Below are 15200 nucleotides of genomic sequence, written 5' to 3'. Positions count from 1 at the left end.
TTCCTTTTGCTTTTGACACTTTTGGCACTTATGACTACAAGATCAGCAAATGTGTTTTTAAAAGATTGGGTTTTGCAATTCAAAAAATGATAACGACACAGCTTGTTGTCTGCTTGCCTTTTGTTTCGATATAATAAAAACTTAGCAATTATCATGCATAACCAATTATGTTTGAATAAAAAAAATTTTAAATTCATATTAAAGAAAGAAATTTTTGTTTGTTGGTGAGCACATGTGAATTCTATATGTTGAAACTAATCAAAGTATCCTTAGAACATAACATGTTACTCAAGAAGGAGAAGGGAAGAAGTACAAGATATGGGACACGGACATGATTTAAAGACAATTACATTTAAATTATAGATTAAGGGAATCAAATTAAGATCATAGCTTCTTCATTGGTCGGCTAAAACACATAGTTACAAAATTACAAAATATAAGTAAGAGGGGTTTTAATAAGATGCTAAGCATAAACATAAATCAAACATTTCAAATCATTTACTTTGAATTCATAACAAATTCGGGTTGGTTATGGGGGCTTAACCATAACCGAATGATCAGTTAACAGTTAGTTATGGGTTTGTTTCGGTTAACTTTGGTTAAGTGTCCAAACCATTTATTTATTTCCTTCCCCTTTGTTCCAGTTAAAAATGATTTAATTATTGTGTTTCAAACTCAATTATAAAGTTTCAAAGCCGAAATACGACGATTGCAAGCTTGTTTATGCCAACTATGTTATAAACAGTTGCAACATAAATTTAAGCTTTTGAAACTGGAAACAGAGGTATAAAATAGAATTAAAAATATTAAATTTGAAAAATACAAACATACAAGATTCGGTTCCGTTTTTAGTTAAAGTCGATTAGTGAAAACACATTAACTATAATAAACAAAAGGTCGATTAATCCTATTCATTTAATTAAACTGTCAGTTTTGTTTAGTTATTAACGAATCAGTTTTCAGTCATCAGTGAATTGTCGCTAAAAGTACATTTATTAATCTTTGTGTTGATTGGATTGACCTATGAGTTACGAATACAACTCAGCCGGCCCTCGTTCTCTTTCTGTACCCCACCTAATCTTGCTTTTGTTAAACATATCCCACTTTCCTCGCAAAACCGACACAATTATTCAATATGGAGGAAGGTATATTGCATAATATAACTTAATTTAAGAATAACGATTAAGTTTATTTATTTATTATTACTTTATTATTATAGTATTAGCATTATTGTTTATAAGTTATCCAACTATGTATATCTTTTGTTTTATAACTATTTGGCCTAAATATACAAACAACAACAATCGTATCCGATAAAAATATAATCCTACTAATAGCATTATTAGTAGGGTGGGAATACGGGATATAGGCAAATCATACATTTATTTCAAATAATAGAAAGGCTGCTTCTAGAGGGACTCCCAGCTCCGAAAATATTGTGTGAGACCGGTTATATAAAACAAATACGAAGTTCAACCTCCAGACAATAATAAAAACAAATAAGAAATAAATAAATAGGTAGTAGTAATGATAATAATAATAATAATAATAGTCATAAAAATGAATAGATAGATAAAATAGTGTTGTTAATAATTAATAATGTTATTTCTTACCAAATACTCTACATTCAACCTAAAAGTCGTTAACCTTATATTTACGCCTCCAAGTATCTCCAACCATGTCCTTTGAGAGGTGCATATCTAACAAATCATATATAATCCTCTCATCCTAAGTCGATTTGGGTCAGCCTCTACCCCTCCTCCTCTTTACACTACTGTTTTCTATGAATCCAACAGTAGTCGTCATCTGTCTTCTATTCACATGTCCAAACCATCTCAATCTCTCCTTCCTTAACTTATCAGACATGTTAGTCATATGCTAATCTTTCCTGCAAAACATCATTTCTTATTCGGTATAACATTGTGTGTTCACACATCCACCTTAGCATTCTTATCTATGCTACTTTCAGCTTACGCGCATATGCTCACTTCTTGATAGCCCAACAATCTGTTTCATATAACATCGATAGTCTTGGGGTGTCGGCCTAAATATGATTTTCCAAAATAAAAAACAAAACAAAAAGTTTGTAAAAGTAAAGAGGCCAGCCTGCTTGGTTAACCCGAGTTTGATCTAACGTTAGCTAAATATATAGATTTGCATCCTATTATACATTTAAACCCAAAATTCAAGCAAGTGAATTTTATTTTAGATTTTGTGTCATGTTAGAAATCCAAAACCTTAAAAAAAAACAATTAATGATACTACATAAATGGATTAACATACATCTTCTCGGGACATTTTTGCTTACACACATTCGTATAATATTTGCATTATATATTTCAGTTTTCAATTCAAATTAATGTTAATGTTTTCGACATAAATAAAAACATTGGTTGTGAGCCATTCAACCTGTCAACCTAAAACGTCCCGCGCACATCCCTAAATTAGTCTTATCATGCCAAGAAAATTCATAGATTCGAAAACACCGATTTCATAATAAATTCCAAGTAAACTAAAGTTTAAAAAAATACAAATAAATAAAGATATACTCAACATTTTCTTGCTAGCTGTTTTTATGCATATATGTTATATATATACTCTACATCATAATATAATAAAAAAATTAATTCAATTACAAAGTAATTCGGGTTACTCTATCAAATCCTCTTTGTTCTTTTTGTCTGGACTTAATTTCTTCTGCACATCTTAAAGTCTTCTCAATATGGTAACCACCTCCTATGCTCACCTCTCTCTCTAAATGACAACAATGGCTCTCAAAAACACTCAAATTCACATGCGTTTTAAAATTCATCAACATTAGAAAATCAAGCTCCAAATTGTTCATTTCTTTTGTTGTTATCCCACCAACTTTTGCAAAATATGAATTCCTATAATTCCTGCAATCATATATAGACACATTTTAGAACAATAATTTTATTTTAGATTTGAACGACGATGGTCATCCAAGATGTTTACCTAGTAATTTTTGAACATGGTTATGTTTTGTTAATTGCTAATAATATATAATAACTTCAAATGGTTTTTAATAAAACTTAGAAAAATAAAATAAACCTAGCTAGCTAATAATTAAAAACCAAAAACTTACATGTCTTCAACATATTTAGAAGCCACCATAATAGTTGTAATAAGAAGCCTATGAACATTCCTTCCAGTTATTCTAAACTCCCGTTGCGATCGACAAAACCTATCGATATACACATACGCCACCACGTACACCGACGGTCCAGCTTTCGTGTACTTAAAAATCCTTTCGAGATATGATTGTATCGTCATGTCCGGTCTTTCATGGCAATCAAAAACCCTAACTTTCTTTGGCATGGTGCACTTTCCACCAATTCTTTCATTTCTAATCAAAGTTCTTTCGATCAACGATGCAAGAACCGATATGACCAAAGGACGGTTTGAGTCGTCTTGGTACGAATATGAATACACATCATTTCTAAGCTTTCTTGGAGATATGGCCATTGATGATATTATGATAACTTGGTAAGTAATTGTGTGGATTAGAAAGTGTGTTTTGATGTGTGAATATGTTTGAATTGGAATAATGAGATTAATGTTGATTTATATGCCTAAAGAGTTGGTTGAGAGTTGTGAAGGGGGAAGAACTTGACAAATGGAAGGTAGAAGGAAGGAGGGAGATTTGAGGTTTATAAAATTTTGTGTACTTTACATGGTAAAGTACAGACATACCAGCTGTTTATGTCATTATTTTAGAACAACCCTAAAATATGAGTTTGTCTTTTATGTGACAAGGTTTGGTTGTAGTTTACTAGGTTTTAATTAATGTGGATTTACATTATTGATTTTGGTTTACATGCTTTACTTATTAAAAGGTGTTGAGAAACATATAAAAAGAATAAATAGTTATTATATGATTATGTGTTTTATGAAGCCATATGTTACAATGTTAGGTCAAAATTTGAAATATTCATAACCGGAGATTTATTTGGCTTAATTTACCTTTGAATTGGTAATCATCACTCTTCATTTCACTTTTTTTTGCATCTTAATGAACTACTATAAGCACGGGTGGTAATTTCTAACACGGCGTAAAATACTTTTGGTTTGGACTGATATATCTAGCTTGTTAAAAAATTGGGTTGTATTGAGATTGACATGTTTAGTCAAACGAGACGTGCTTCAGTTGTATAATTGGTTTAGTTACATGCTTTGTGTTGATCTGCCAGCCTGTATAGTTGACATGTCAACCCGCTAAATAGTTAACATATTTTTTACAACCCGCCAACCTGATTAGCATGCTTACAACTTGAGTATTAGCCTCTAATATGTTTGACATGTTCAGATGAGTTAAATGAGTTGTGTTGGGGTTACACGATTTTAAGTTTGTGCGGGCCAGGCTTAATGTTTTTTACAAAAATAAAAATATTAGCCGTGTTTTGGTTAATCAATTAAACTCGTCAAACCGCAACCCCTCAAGTCACCAACTTGACACGATTGACACTTGTAACATTAAGTATATGTTTTAGTTACAAGCATGCTAACGAATATAGTTGGCATGCTCAATAATTTGACCCGTAAACCTTAAAAAACTATAGCAACAGGATTGAGTTGCTGTTATTTGATTCTAACAGTCGAGAAATTAGAAATACACTAGATGGACCAATTTTTGCAAGCATCCAATGTTACTATTTGATGCCGAAGTGATCTTCCGAACATTAAAAACAAGAAAGAAAGAGGATTCTCATATTACTGATGACCTGATGTATTCGTATTCAACCCGATGGTGGGGATACATGTAGAGGTGTAAAAAAAAAAACTGGTTTGGGACTATGAAAATCGAACCGAACCGGTTTGACAAAAAAACCGGTTTCACCCAAACCACTAGTTCCAGGACCGGTTCCCCTTAAGATCTAACAAACCGGTTTTAAAACTGAACCGTTTTGAAGAAAACCGGTTTAAAACTGGTTAAACCGGTTCTGAACCGGACCAAACCGACTTGGACCAGGCCAATCTATCTTGCTTCTAAACCGGTTTATAAACTGAAATGGTTTGACAAGCCATTGACCAAACCAGTTCGGTTAATGGTTTGACCAGCCATCGACCAAACCAGTTCGGTTTGGGTTTAAAACTAGAGGTGTACAAAAAAACCGGTTTCACCCAAACCGCCAGTTTCAGGACCGTTCCCCTTAAGATCTACCAAATCGGTTTTAAAACCGAACCGGTTTGAGGAAAACCGGTTTAAAACTGGCTAAAACCGGTTAAACCGGTTTATAAACCGAACTGAACCGATGTGACCAAGCCGGCCTATGTTGTGTCTAGACTGGTTTATAAACCGAACCGGTTTAACTCAACCGTTTTGACCAGCCATTGACCTAACCGGTTCGATTTGGGTTTAAAACCGGTTTTGTACACCTCTATTTAAAACCGGATTTGTACCGCTTTAGATACATGGACGATAGATATGCAACTCGAGGCCTATTTCACGGCCCATCTGAACCCAAAGCCCATTTGATACGTGACTACGTTACGTGAGAAAGCCTCAACGCACACTACAAAGACTTTCTTCAAGCCCACTTTTAAGGATAAAAAGCATATACGTAATAAATTACATCAGCCCTTTTTATAGGGTAAATTCCAAATTGAAAATTGAATCAAGGGGTGTTTGGGATTTCTTATTTTACCTCCTTATGACTTATACACTTAGAAAATTTAACTTTCTCAAATACCTTATGAATTATAACCTATAAGTTATAAGTTATAAGGAGGTAAAATAAGGAATCTCAAATACCCCCTAAGAGTTAACTCCATAATAGTCGTATAAAATAAATATCAAAAACTAAGTGTTTTTACAATGAAAAGACAAATAACTTTAAATTGCTAAAATCTGGAAAAACTCATTTTGATTAGTGGCTCTGGATGATGGATTTCGTGTCCGAAAATTAGGGTCAATGGCAGTTTGTCACATGATACAAACAAGAAGCATTTCCGTCCATTACCAATGAGTCTTGTAACTTGAAACATAATGTAATACTCTGTTAAATTTATGCAAGTGAATCAAAAATACAAACTTTTATTAAGAAAAGCGATCAATGAGAAAAACTTAATAAAGCTGATACAAAGTAGGGCTTATATAGAATCCATGCATGACCAATCCTATACTAACTCAACAAGGACTTTCAAATTCAAAGCAAAGAGATAAGATTAACTTATTTGATAATAATGAACTAATTATTATATTAAAACTTCTCCAAGATACCAGGAGCCTTCAATTTGATTTGGTGTTGAACACGTTTAACATGCTAGCCATTTTTAAGCTTGGTTCTTCTCTAACCCGTCTACTTCTAGCAAGTCGATCCAGTTATGATTTATTAGTCCATTAACTCTTGGATCAACTCTGCATGCATCAATACCCTTGCTAACAAGTCTCCGACACCGTATATGTACCCTTGATCACACTTGTGAGGCTATCAGTGTATAATTTGATGCAACGCACCGTTATGTGATAATAATGACGAGAAATTGCAACACACGGATAAAGAAAGTAGGTTGCTATAAAGACTAACAACTTAAGAGGATTACTTCTTGTAATCATTAATAAAGTAGAAAACTTGTGTCGCTAAAGCATCCTTGATGAAGGCAGTTAGTCCCATTTAGGATGTGATACCGTGTAGCGGAACGGTAGAAGAGAGGGAGGAGAGTCGGAGACGAAGAGAGGAGGCATTTTAACTGTGAGAGAGCAAGCCCTAATACCATATGACACGAGCCATATTAAGGTTTCCCAGCAGAGAATCTATTAGGGCTTAGAGCTATAAATTTGACGCAATCCGATACTAATTCTATCTCCTCCCTACAAGACATGATCACCAAAAGTTATTTTTGTTCCTTCACATTAGAAGACAGCTTCTTAATCAGTCAAACAACTTAATTATTTTCTTAGCATTTTTCTAATTAGCTTCGTTAAACAAACTATATATTAACAAGTTACAACCAGACCCAAAGATATGACGAGTATCAGTACATCAAAGGTAAACTTCGCGTGTTTACGAAACCATCTCAAAATGACCAAGCACATGAATGCTACAAAGTTGAAAGGAGATTATTAATTGTACATCACCAAAATATATCACACACCACACATACTTTGGAGGTGTATAGAACTATAGATCACCTCCGGATACGTATATACAAGCTATATATAGTTATTAAAAGAGAGAATTGATTTATACACCAACAAAATTGTTTTATTTTTATATATCTAAGCATTATGATGTATAAATCAATTTTATTTCTTAACACCATGTCAGTTCTCTTGAAACGGGCCACATGGTTGATTTTGCATATGTTGATACAAAGCTGCCATCCTACTATAAGAATCCATGTTCATTGGCTGCAAGACATGTACAAATTTTGATGCGTCATGTACCAGTTATCGAAGCAACAAACTCCTAATAACAAATTTTTTTAGATGATGAATTCACATACTTTCTGTAATCCTACTCCTAAATCCACACATTTTTATATACCACGGGACTTGAACTCCTAACACTTATGTTATATGACACATTTATCCAACAAAGTTTTCCCTATTATGAGATAAGAAGCTATAACATGTTACTAGTCTAGGAAGACCTTTATTTTGAAGTTAAATTACTTATAATATATACTAATCTAGGATTACCTGAGGTCGCGATGTGAGAAAAGCTGGCATGGCACCTCCGGCCATAGAATTGCTGCTGACTTGGTCCGCTTGGTTGTTCCAAGAAGGCATTTGCATGAAAGCGGACGGGTGAAAGAGAGTTGGAATGTTGGATGGACCGATGGTATTCATATCCATGCCTCCCATCATTCCCATACCCATTCCCATTCCAATTCCGATACCCATAGGGTTCATCATAGATTTTTGTAGTTGCAGTTGTTGTTGCATCATTAAGGACATCATCATCGGTGGCATGTTCATCATATTCACTGAGTTAACTTGTACTTGTAATTGTTTTATATGCTCTATTACTTCATCTAGCATTGACGCTTTATCCGTCTAAAAAGTCAAATATCACAATTCAACATTCATACTTCATGTAACTCTTTTTTGTATTACGTACAAAAATATTACCGAGTTATCCTAGTTCCCTACTTATACACAAGTTAAGTGTACCTTGCTTGAGTTTGGAACCAACTTTTGTAACGTCTTTAATTTCTGATTAATCTTGTCTCTTCTTTTCTAATAAATTTATAATGCAAAATTACATATGTGAGAAATGGTATAAATGTTACATATGAATAACATTATTAATAATATGAGGATATTGTTTACCCGTTCGGATTGATTATGTACGGCCGCCGTCCTTCTCCGTTTGTTTAAGATTGAAGATTTTGCCTTTTCATTTACAACTTTTGTCTCCCTCTATTATTAAATAATAATAATTGAAAAAAATCAATTATAAAACACGCTAAAACCTTATATTACTCAACACGTGTTAAAGGGAAAAATAATAATATTCCACGTTATCTCACAATCGTATTTGCCTTGAGGCTATTGGTAGCAATTGTTGACACCCGAAACATGACTGGGAATTGGACTAAAAAAACAAGTTTTAGTTTGACTTATACGAGTTGTTTGAAAAACAAGTTGGGTTTAGAATTTAAAAAGGGCTCGGGTAATACCCAATATGAAAACGGGTCAATATGTTAACCCATTTAAGTATTTAAAGAAAACTTTTATAACTATATTTTTAGTTTTGGTTTTTCTGTTTTCATATTTTCGAAAAGTAAACATGCAGTTTCTAATCAATTTTCAGTATTTTTAATAGTTTTAAAAAACACGAACTCTAAATTATATCAGTTTTGTTTAAAAAACAAAACCTTTTAAGTTTTGGATAAATAGGTTAAAATGGTCATGCTCGGGTCGACCCGGATTTATATGTTTGCGTGTTATGGTTGAAATCTTTGTAACGAATAATGACACGGATTGGGTCAACTCGTCAACCAGTAACCCGTTAACCTATCAACTTGACACGATTGACACCCTTAAAGTTACCTGGGTTCTTCGATGACCCGTAGTGTGGTCAGGATACGTTGAGTTCGAGTAGTCCCGGCCGGAGCTAGTATTTTCCGGCGACCCCGTTGACGTAGACGTCAAGCCCCGACCACCGTGATCACGGTCATATGTATCACGCATTACAAAAGTCTCGCTCACGCTCATATCCTTACCTGTTGTATTTCCACCACCACGCGCCACCCTAGGATCCACAAACGGTGGGTTACCACTACATGAACTGGCGCGTGTGGAACAAACCACATCACGTGTGCGTTTAATTGCCTTGTTGGAGCTCGGCACAAGCGCGTCGGAAGCCATATGAGCGGATTCGTTTAAGTTACCGGCTGCGACGGTGGTGTCGTGGAGGTGGTGCATCCACGGGACTAGCTCCTCGTCGGTTACCGGAGTATCGGTTTTGCAGTAGGACTGGACTGTTGCTTGGTTGACTACAGCCTCGAGTGTCTCCGCGGCGCGTGGTGGGTCCCATGAGGACATCGGTTGGGGTTTGGATGGCACACGCCGGGAACCGAGTTCGTGCAGTGCGAGTTGACCATTTTCCCATGTCAACTCCGCTACTTCGTAATCTAATCTGTAAATTAAATTAAAAATAAATTGTATAAAAAATGCAAAGATTGCGTTAAACGTTTTATTTTATTGATAACGTGTTGTAAAACAAGCCATGATAATAAAAATATGAAAAGAGACGTAGGAAGAGAAATAAATGTTTATTATGAATTGTTGTGTTTACAAATCAAATAAAGTGTGTTATGTCTAAGAGGATAAAACTTGTGGAAGAAACTTAAAACCGTTATATTTATTACAGAAATCAAACCGGCTAGATTACTCAGATCGACCAAATCGTTTAAACCAGTTACAACGATACATTTTGATGATTTTAACCGTGTATAAAAAATCAAAAACTTTTAAAAATAGATAAAGACATTTGATGAACAGTGATACATGTGTAGTAGGTTTACACGACCAGCTTCAAGTTCAAAATTCAAAATTCTGAACCAAACTATTAAACCTCATTTTTCAAACCATGAATCAAACATTATAAATCTTAAACTATCAATATTATTAACGTATAAATACATATAACCTACACATAAAACACTGGACTATACATAAATGACACGAGATAAAAAAGAAAAGATTAATTACTTGTAAATGTGATGATTCGGGTTACCGTCTTCCAGATCCCAATTCGGTACACGTTGCGTCATTTCTTGAAACCTAACAAGCAATTCTTATGATACAAGTTTTGGTGTACACAAGTTTATTGTATATATGTAGAGTGAGAAGTAGTGTATCGGGTCGGGTCAGATCGGGTCAGATCGGGTCGGGTCCCACACAATATATATGTATGGTGCATATATATGAACAAAGAGGATGGAATAACGTTGGAACTTGTGATTTGTGGTGTAGTTTGCATGTGTATATATATGGACTAGAGTTGAGATGACAAATTTGGGTTGGGCCACTTAAGATTTATAATCTCTTGGGAACATTTATTATACCTTATCCAACCAAAAGTTGTTTTTTACTAGTATTTTATTATTATTTTTAAACTCGAAACAAAAAGGTTTTCCTTGTTAAAAGTTGTGATGACATGCTTACTTTTTGAGGAACAAGATTAACATTAACATGTATACAAAATGAAAACTTAAAACTAACTCAACTGAGGAGTTACATATATAAAAGCAGATTTTTTATTCATTCGGTCCCGTCAATATTTGAAAGATTAATCTTGATAAATGTTTAAAGTTTAAAAAGTTGGAGTCGGTTTAGTTTATTAATTAGGAATAGGGATTAATTATTTTTATTAATTTATTTGGTTTCCTATTTTCAGTCTAATTAGGTTTTTTAGTGAGCAAGTTAAGGTTTTAGTATAAATAGATGGTTTAAGGTTATTGTATTTTATGTGGTTTTAGTTCTTAATAATATTGAAAGAGTCGTGAGGAGTTCTCACAAAATATCGGTGTTGTTCGTGTTGCTCGATCCAATTAAGTCCAACAATATTAGTTTGATATTCCTATTATGAATCCAAAGATAAGAATAATGAATAATTGGCTACAAAACAAGCTTTTTTCTGTGGATCGTCAGCTCGAAATATAGCCTCATTCCTAGAATTCCATAACACCCACCAATATGTCATTGAGAAGATGCTTTCCCCCACCGTTTTTCTTAGAGCCCCCAACTTTGAACCATCTAGCCATTCTAGTTGTGGGGCGATACGAATCTGTAAAAAAAATCCCTAGCTACTTAAAACGATAGTCAAAGTAGAATTAGCAAATACCACAAGATTATGTTCACTTATGTTAAGACTCTTAATTGAGTAATTGGAATGCCAAATGTATTCACTTATATAAGTTATGTCGGTGCTTGGGAATACTCGCTTTATTGTTTTGCTCTTTACAAAGGGTCGGTGAAAGTTATTGAAGCCATAAGTCTATAAGAAGGAGGTTTCGTTGCGAAGTGGACAACGGTAATAAGAAGATTGGCTGCGTTGTGAGTTTGATAACTCGATCAAAAGATGATGATGGTGTCGGTATTGGTCGTCTCAACTCTCTAATTCAAGCACTTTTTACTAAAATGTGGCAAAGGCTAAAATGACAAGACAAATTGGTATGAAATTAAGGGAGGGAAAAGTTAAAATACAAAGGAAGACAAAAATGAGAAGGGTAAGAAGGATTTGTGGACACATAAAAAACCCCTCAAAAAAAATTCTAAAAAATTAATAAAAAAAATCATAACTCAAAATATAAATAAAAAATAAAAAAATTTAAAAAACAACATGTTTCCCTAATCATTTTCGTTCTTAAAAAAAACTACGAAAAAACACAATATAAAGACAAAAGATACAATGACGAAAATGAACAAAAGACACAATTATAACTAAAAAAGACACAATACATCGCAAAATATAACACAATGCCGAACAAAATATAACACAATGTTGCCTAATATAAGATAATATCAAGAAAAAAGACACAATGTCAAGGAAAAAAGACACAATCAATGACGAAAACAAACACAAAACACAATGATAAACAAAAACACACAATGGTCTTTTTCACTCAACATTGTGTCTTTTTCAAGTTTTTTTTAAGAACGAGGAAGACGGTGGAAACATTTTTGTGTTTTTACTTTTCTTGTTTTTTTATTAAATTTTGAGTTATGATTTTTTTATTTATTTATTTTTAATTTTTTTTGAAGGGTTTTTTTGTGTGACTATAAATCCTTCTCATCCTTCTCATTTTTGTCTCCCTTTATAGAATAACCTGACCCTGAAATTAATTGGGTGTTATATATATTATGTATCACTAAAGAATATATAATTAATCCTTGAAAGAATAATGTATGCCTAAATTCTAAATGTATATTTTAACTTACTATTTAAAAATATCTATATGAATATGGTTCCTCCTTAAAAGTGTGGGTGTCCAAATTCAATTGTTGTCGATAAACAAATGAAAAACCCACATCATCACAATGAAAGATATTTGTGTATCATGTGAAACCAAATGCCCAATGGTGATTCGTATGTTATACTATTATTAACTATTAATTCACCTATCATGTAAATAGAAGCAACTTTAATTAGTTCTATGCATTACAATTTATATATTTTTCTTTAAAAGTGTTTTTCTTTTCTTGTTGTTTTGAACTTTTGATGATTATTCAGACAGAATTATTAAATACTTAACATTTGATTATCAAATATCAGATTAAGGTAGCATAATCAATTCACTCTCTATGTTATATTTTCTAATTATAAATTGGATTTCAAGAGTAGATTTCTCTTGGCCTAGTACACCAACTATTTATCCTTGTTAAATTAATAAATTGATGTGTGTTCAAATCATACAAAGTTTATATATGAGTTTCAGAAGTAGACATTAAGAGGCATTTGTTTGTCGTCTAAAAATAAATAAATCAATAAATAAATAATTGCATTTAAAATAAAGTATGTACTATTACTGATATTTTTTTTATGGTTTCAGTTTTGCTACGACTTGCTTTCGATAATTTTTTCTATACTCTTCACTACTAGTTTCAAACTAATAGCTATCACCATAACCGATAAAGTATTTCGGTTTGTATTTTTTACCATTTTTTGGTTTCACTATCTTTTATACATGGACCAGTTCCGTTCCTGTATACCAACCGTACATCGGTAGCTGTACCGATATTCACTTTTATACTTTCCAGTTTCAGTATTTTTCACAACCAGCTATAAACCGGTACCGTAGTCACCATATAATCGCTATGCTGTTCAATTTATGTTTTTACTCATTTCAATTTCAGTATTTTAATCTGACCTCATCGCTACTTTCATGATTGATTTTCAATGACTTTTATATTTTAATTTTTTTTTTTTTTTTGCTTCATATATGTAAAATAGATACTATATACAAATTGGAGCAAATATCTAACAAAGTATATACAAAATTTGTATAGCGTCATCGTATGCACTATTATTCGGGAACATAAACTCGAACATGCATTATGATTTATGAAAGAAAAAGAAATCATATATGGGAAAATGAGACAATTTTGGATGGATGCAAAGGTTGGTGTCAATGATTAAACGTGTACACGTGGAGGAACCTGTATGAGCCATGTTTAGCCACGTAGGGAGGAGCCTCCACCACGTACCACCTTAGCCACCGGTCACAAGGCTTGGATCCCCATGCATCATGGTTCACCACTCATATTGTGACACTGAAGTAGTCATATGAAAAAGAGAATATCAAATCATTAATTATTACCACCCTTAAAAAATTAAAAATTCTTAAAATGGCCGATTTTTAAAGAAAAATTCTAAACATGTGCCTCTAAAATTTAAATTCTTTATTTGTGTTTTTACTAACGCATTGTCGTCTCTACGCTAGAAATTTGAGACGATATGTTTCTTAACTCGCCGCCTCCCCCACCATATTAGCTCATAACCCGTCGCATCCCGTCATATTAGCTCAAAATTCATCGTCTCCCCTCCATGTTAGTTTAAAACTCGTCGTCTTTCTGTTGTGTTAGCTAAAAAAAATTCTACCTTATCTTTACTAAAAACACGGATCCAAAACTAATAAAAAAATATTTGAATATTTTAAATTTTATTTTGGATAATAATAATAATAATATGATTTAGAAAACTCATGCATACCATCAAAATCATTTTATGCGTACTTTGTTTAGATATAATTTTTTAAATTACAAGATTTATTAGATTTAATTTTTAAGCTAACACAGCGGGTAGGCGATGAGTTTTGAGATAACATGGTGGGAAAGACGACGTATTTTGAGCTAATATGGCGGGGCTACCACGAGTTAAGAAACATGTTGTCTCGAACTTCTAACGTAAAGGCGGCGACAATTCGAGACGACGACGAGGGACATATATAGAATCTCTCTAAAAAAGGGACATTTTGGGAATTTTCCCTTGAAAAATCATAATAAAAAAATTAGAATATGTTTTTGTTATGGTATGATGAAAGACAAGGAATGAAATGAATTATTACAAGGACAATTCGAGACGACGACGAGGGACATATATGGAATCTCTCTAAAAAAAGGGACATTTTGGGAAAAATCATAATAAAAAAATTAGAATATGTTATGTTATGGTATGATGAACGAGAGAATTAAATAAATGAGTGATGAGATGGACAAGGAATGAAATGAATTATTACAATTTTATCGTGTATTTTGGTTACCATGTAAGAATGAAATGAATCTCGTATTGTTTGGTAACTAGGATAAGTCGAGAAAAATGAATGCATATGTGGTGGTGGTGGTGGCAGTGACGGCGCTAGTGGTAGCTGGATGTGTCGGTGGTGAAAGTGTGCAACGATAGTGATGTTGGTCGCTCATAAACAATTTTGACACAGATATATATCGGCATTTCGGATGACAAGTAATTGCTTAAGAATAATTACTATTAGTTGTTAAAAAATCTGTAATAAAATATAATAAAAGTTATGCAAATAGTTTAAAATAGTTAGTAGATTAAAATAATAATTTAATTGACCATTCACTATCACTAACCATAATATACGTTTAAAAGAAATGAAAATCTTTATGCCTAATGTCGTTTACATGACCACATTTTCACTATTAAGTCTATAGACATAACTAGATCACATGACCTAACAATAATGTATTATATTTTAGTTAATTT

The 15200-nt window shown here is 33.0% G+C and overlaps 2 protein-coding genes across 2 annotated transcripts; both read right to left on the bottom strand.

The window, feature by feature from the left end:
- Positions 1-2627: 2627 nt before the first annotated feature.
- Positions 2628-3498, bottom strand: LOC143612205 (cyclin-U2-1-like). Its single transcript, XM_077086247.1, has 2 exons — positions 3107-3498; positions 2628-2897 (listed from the first exon to the last, which is right to left on the bottom strand). Exons 1-2 carry the CDS (start codon positions 3484-3486, stop codon positions 2633-2635), a joined length of 645 nt encoding a protein of 214 aa, XP_076942362.1. The 5' UTR covers positions 3487-3498; the 3' UTR covers positions 2628-2632.
- A 3783-nt stretch (positions 3499-7281) lies between these two features.
- LOC143612196 (transcription factor UNE10-like) lies at positions 7282-10276 on the bottom strand. The gene is made up of 6 exons (XM_077086238.1): positions 10184-10276; positions 9020-9608; positions 8297-8386; positions 8138-8203; positions 7664-8020; positions 7282-7372 (listed from the first exon to the last, which is right to left on the bottom strand). The coding sequence occupies exons 1-6, from the start codon at positions 10243-10245 to the stop codon at positions 7286-7288; spliced, it is 1251 nt and encodes a 416-aa protein (XP_076942353.1). The 5' UTR covers positions 10246-10276; the 3' UTR covers positions 7282-7285.
- Between the last annotated feature and the right edge of the window lie 4924 nt (positions 10277-15200).

This window comes from Bidens hawaiensis, unplaced genomic scaffold, assembly GCF_021521415.1.
Source record: "Bidens hawaiensis isolate Kalapana, Puna unplaced genomic scaffold, B.hawaiensis_p1.1 tig00002236_1, whole genome shotgun sequence".
In the NCBI taxonomy this organism is placed as follows: Eukaryota; Viridiplantae; Streptophyta; class Magnoliopsida; order Asterales; family Asteraceae; genus Bidens; species Bidens hawaiensis.
Note: the sequence above shows the minus strand (reverse complement) of the source record. Positions and strands in the feature narration are given on the sequence as shown.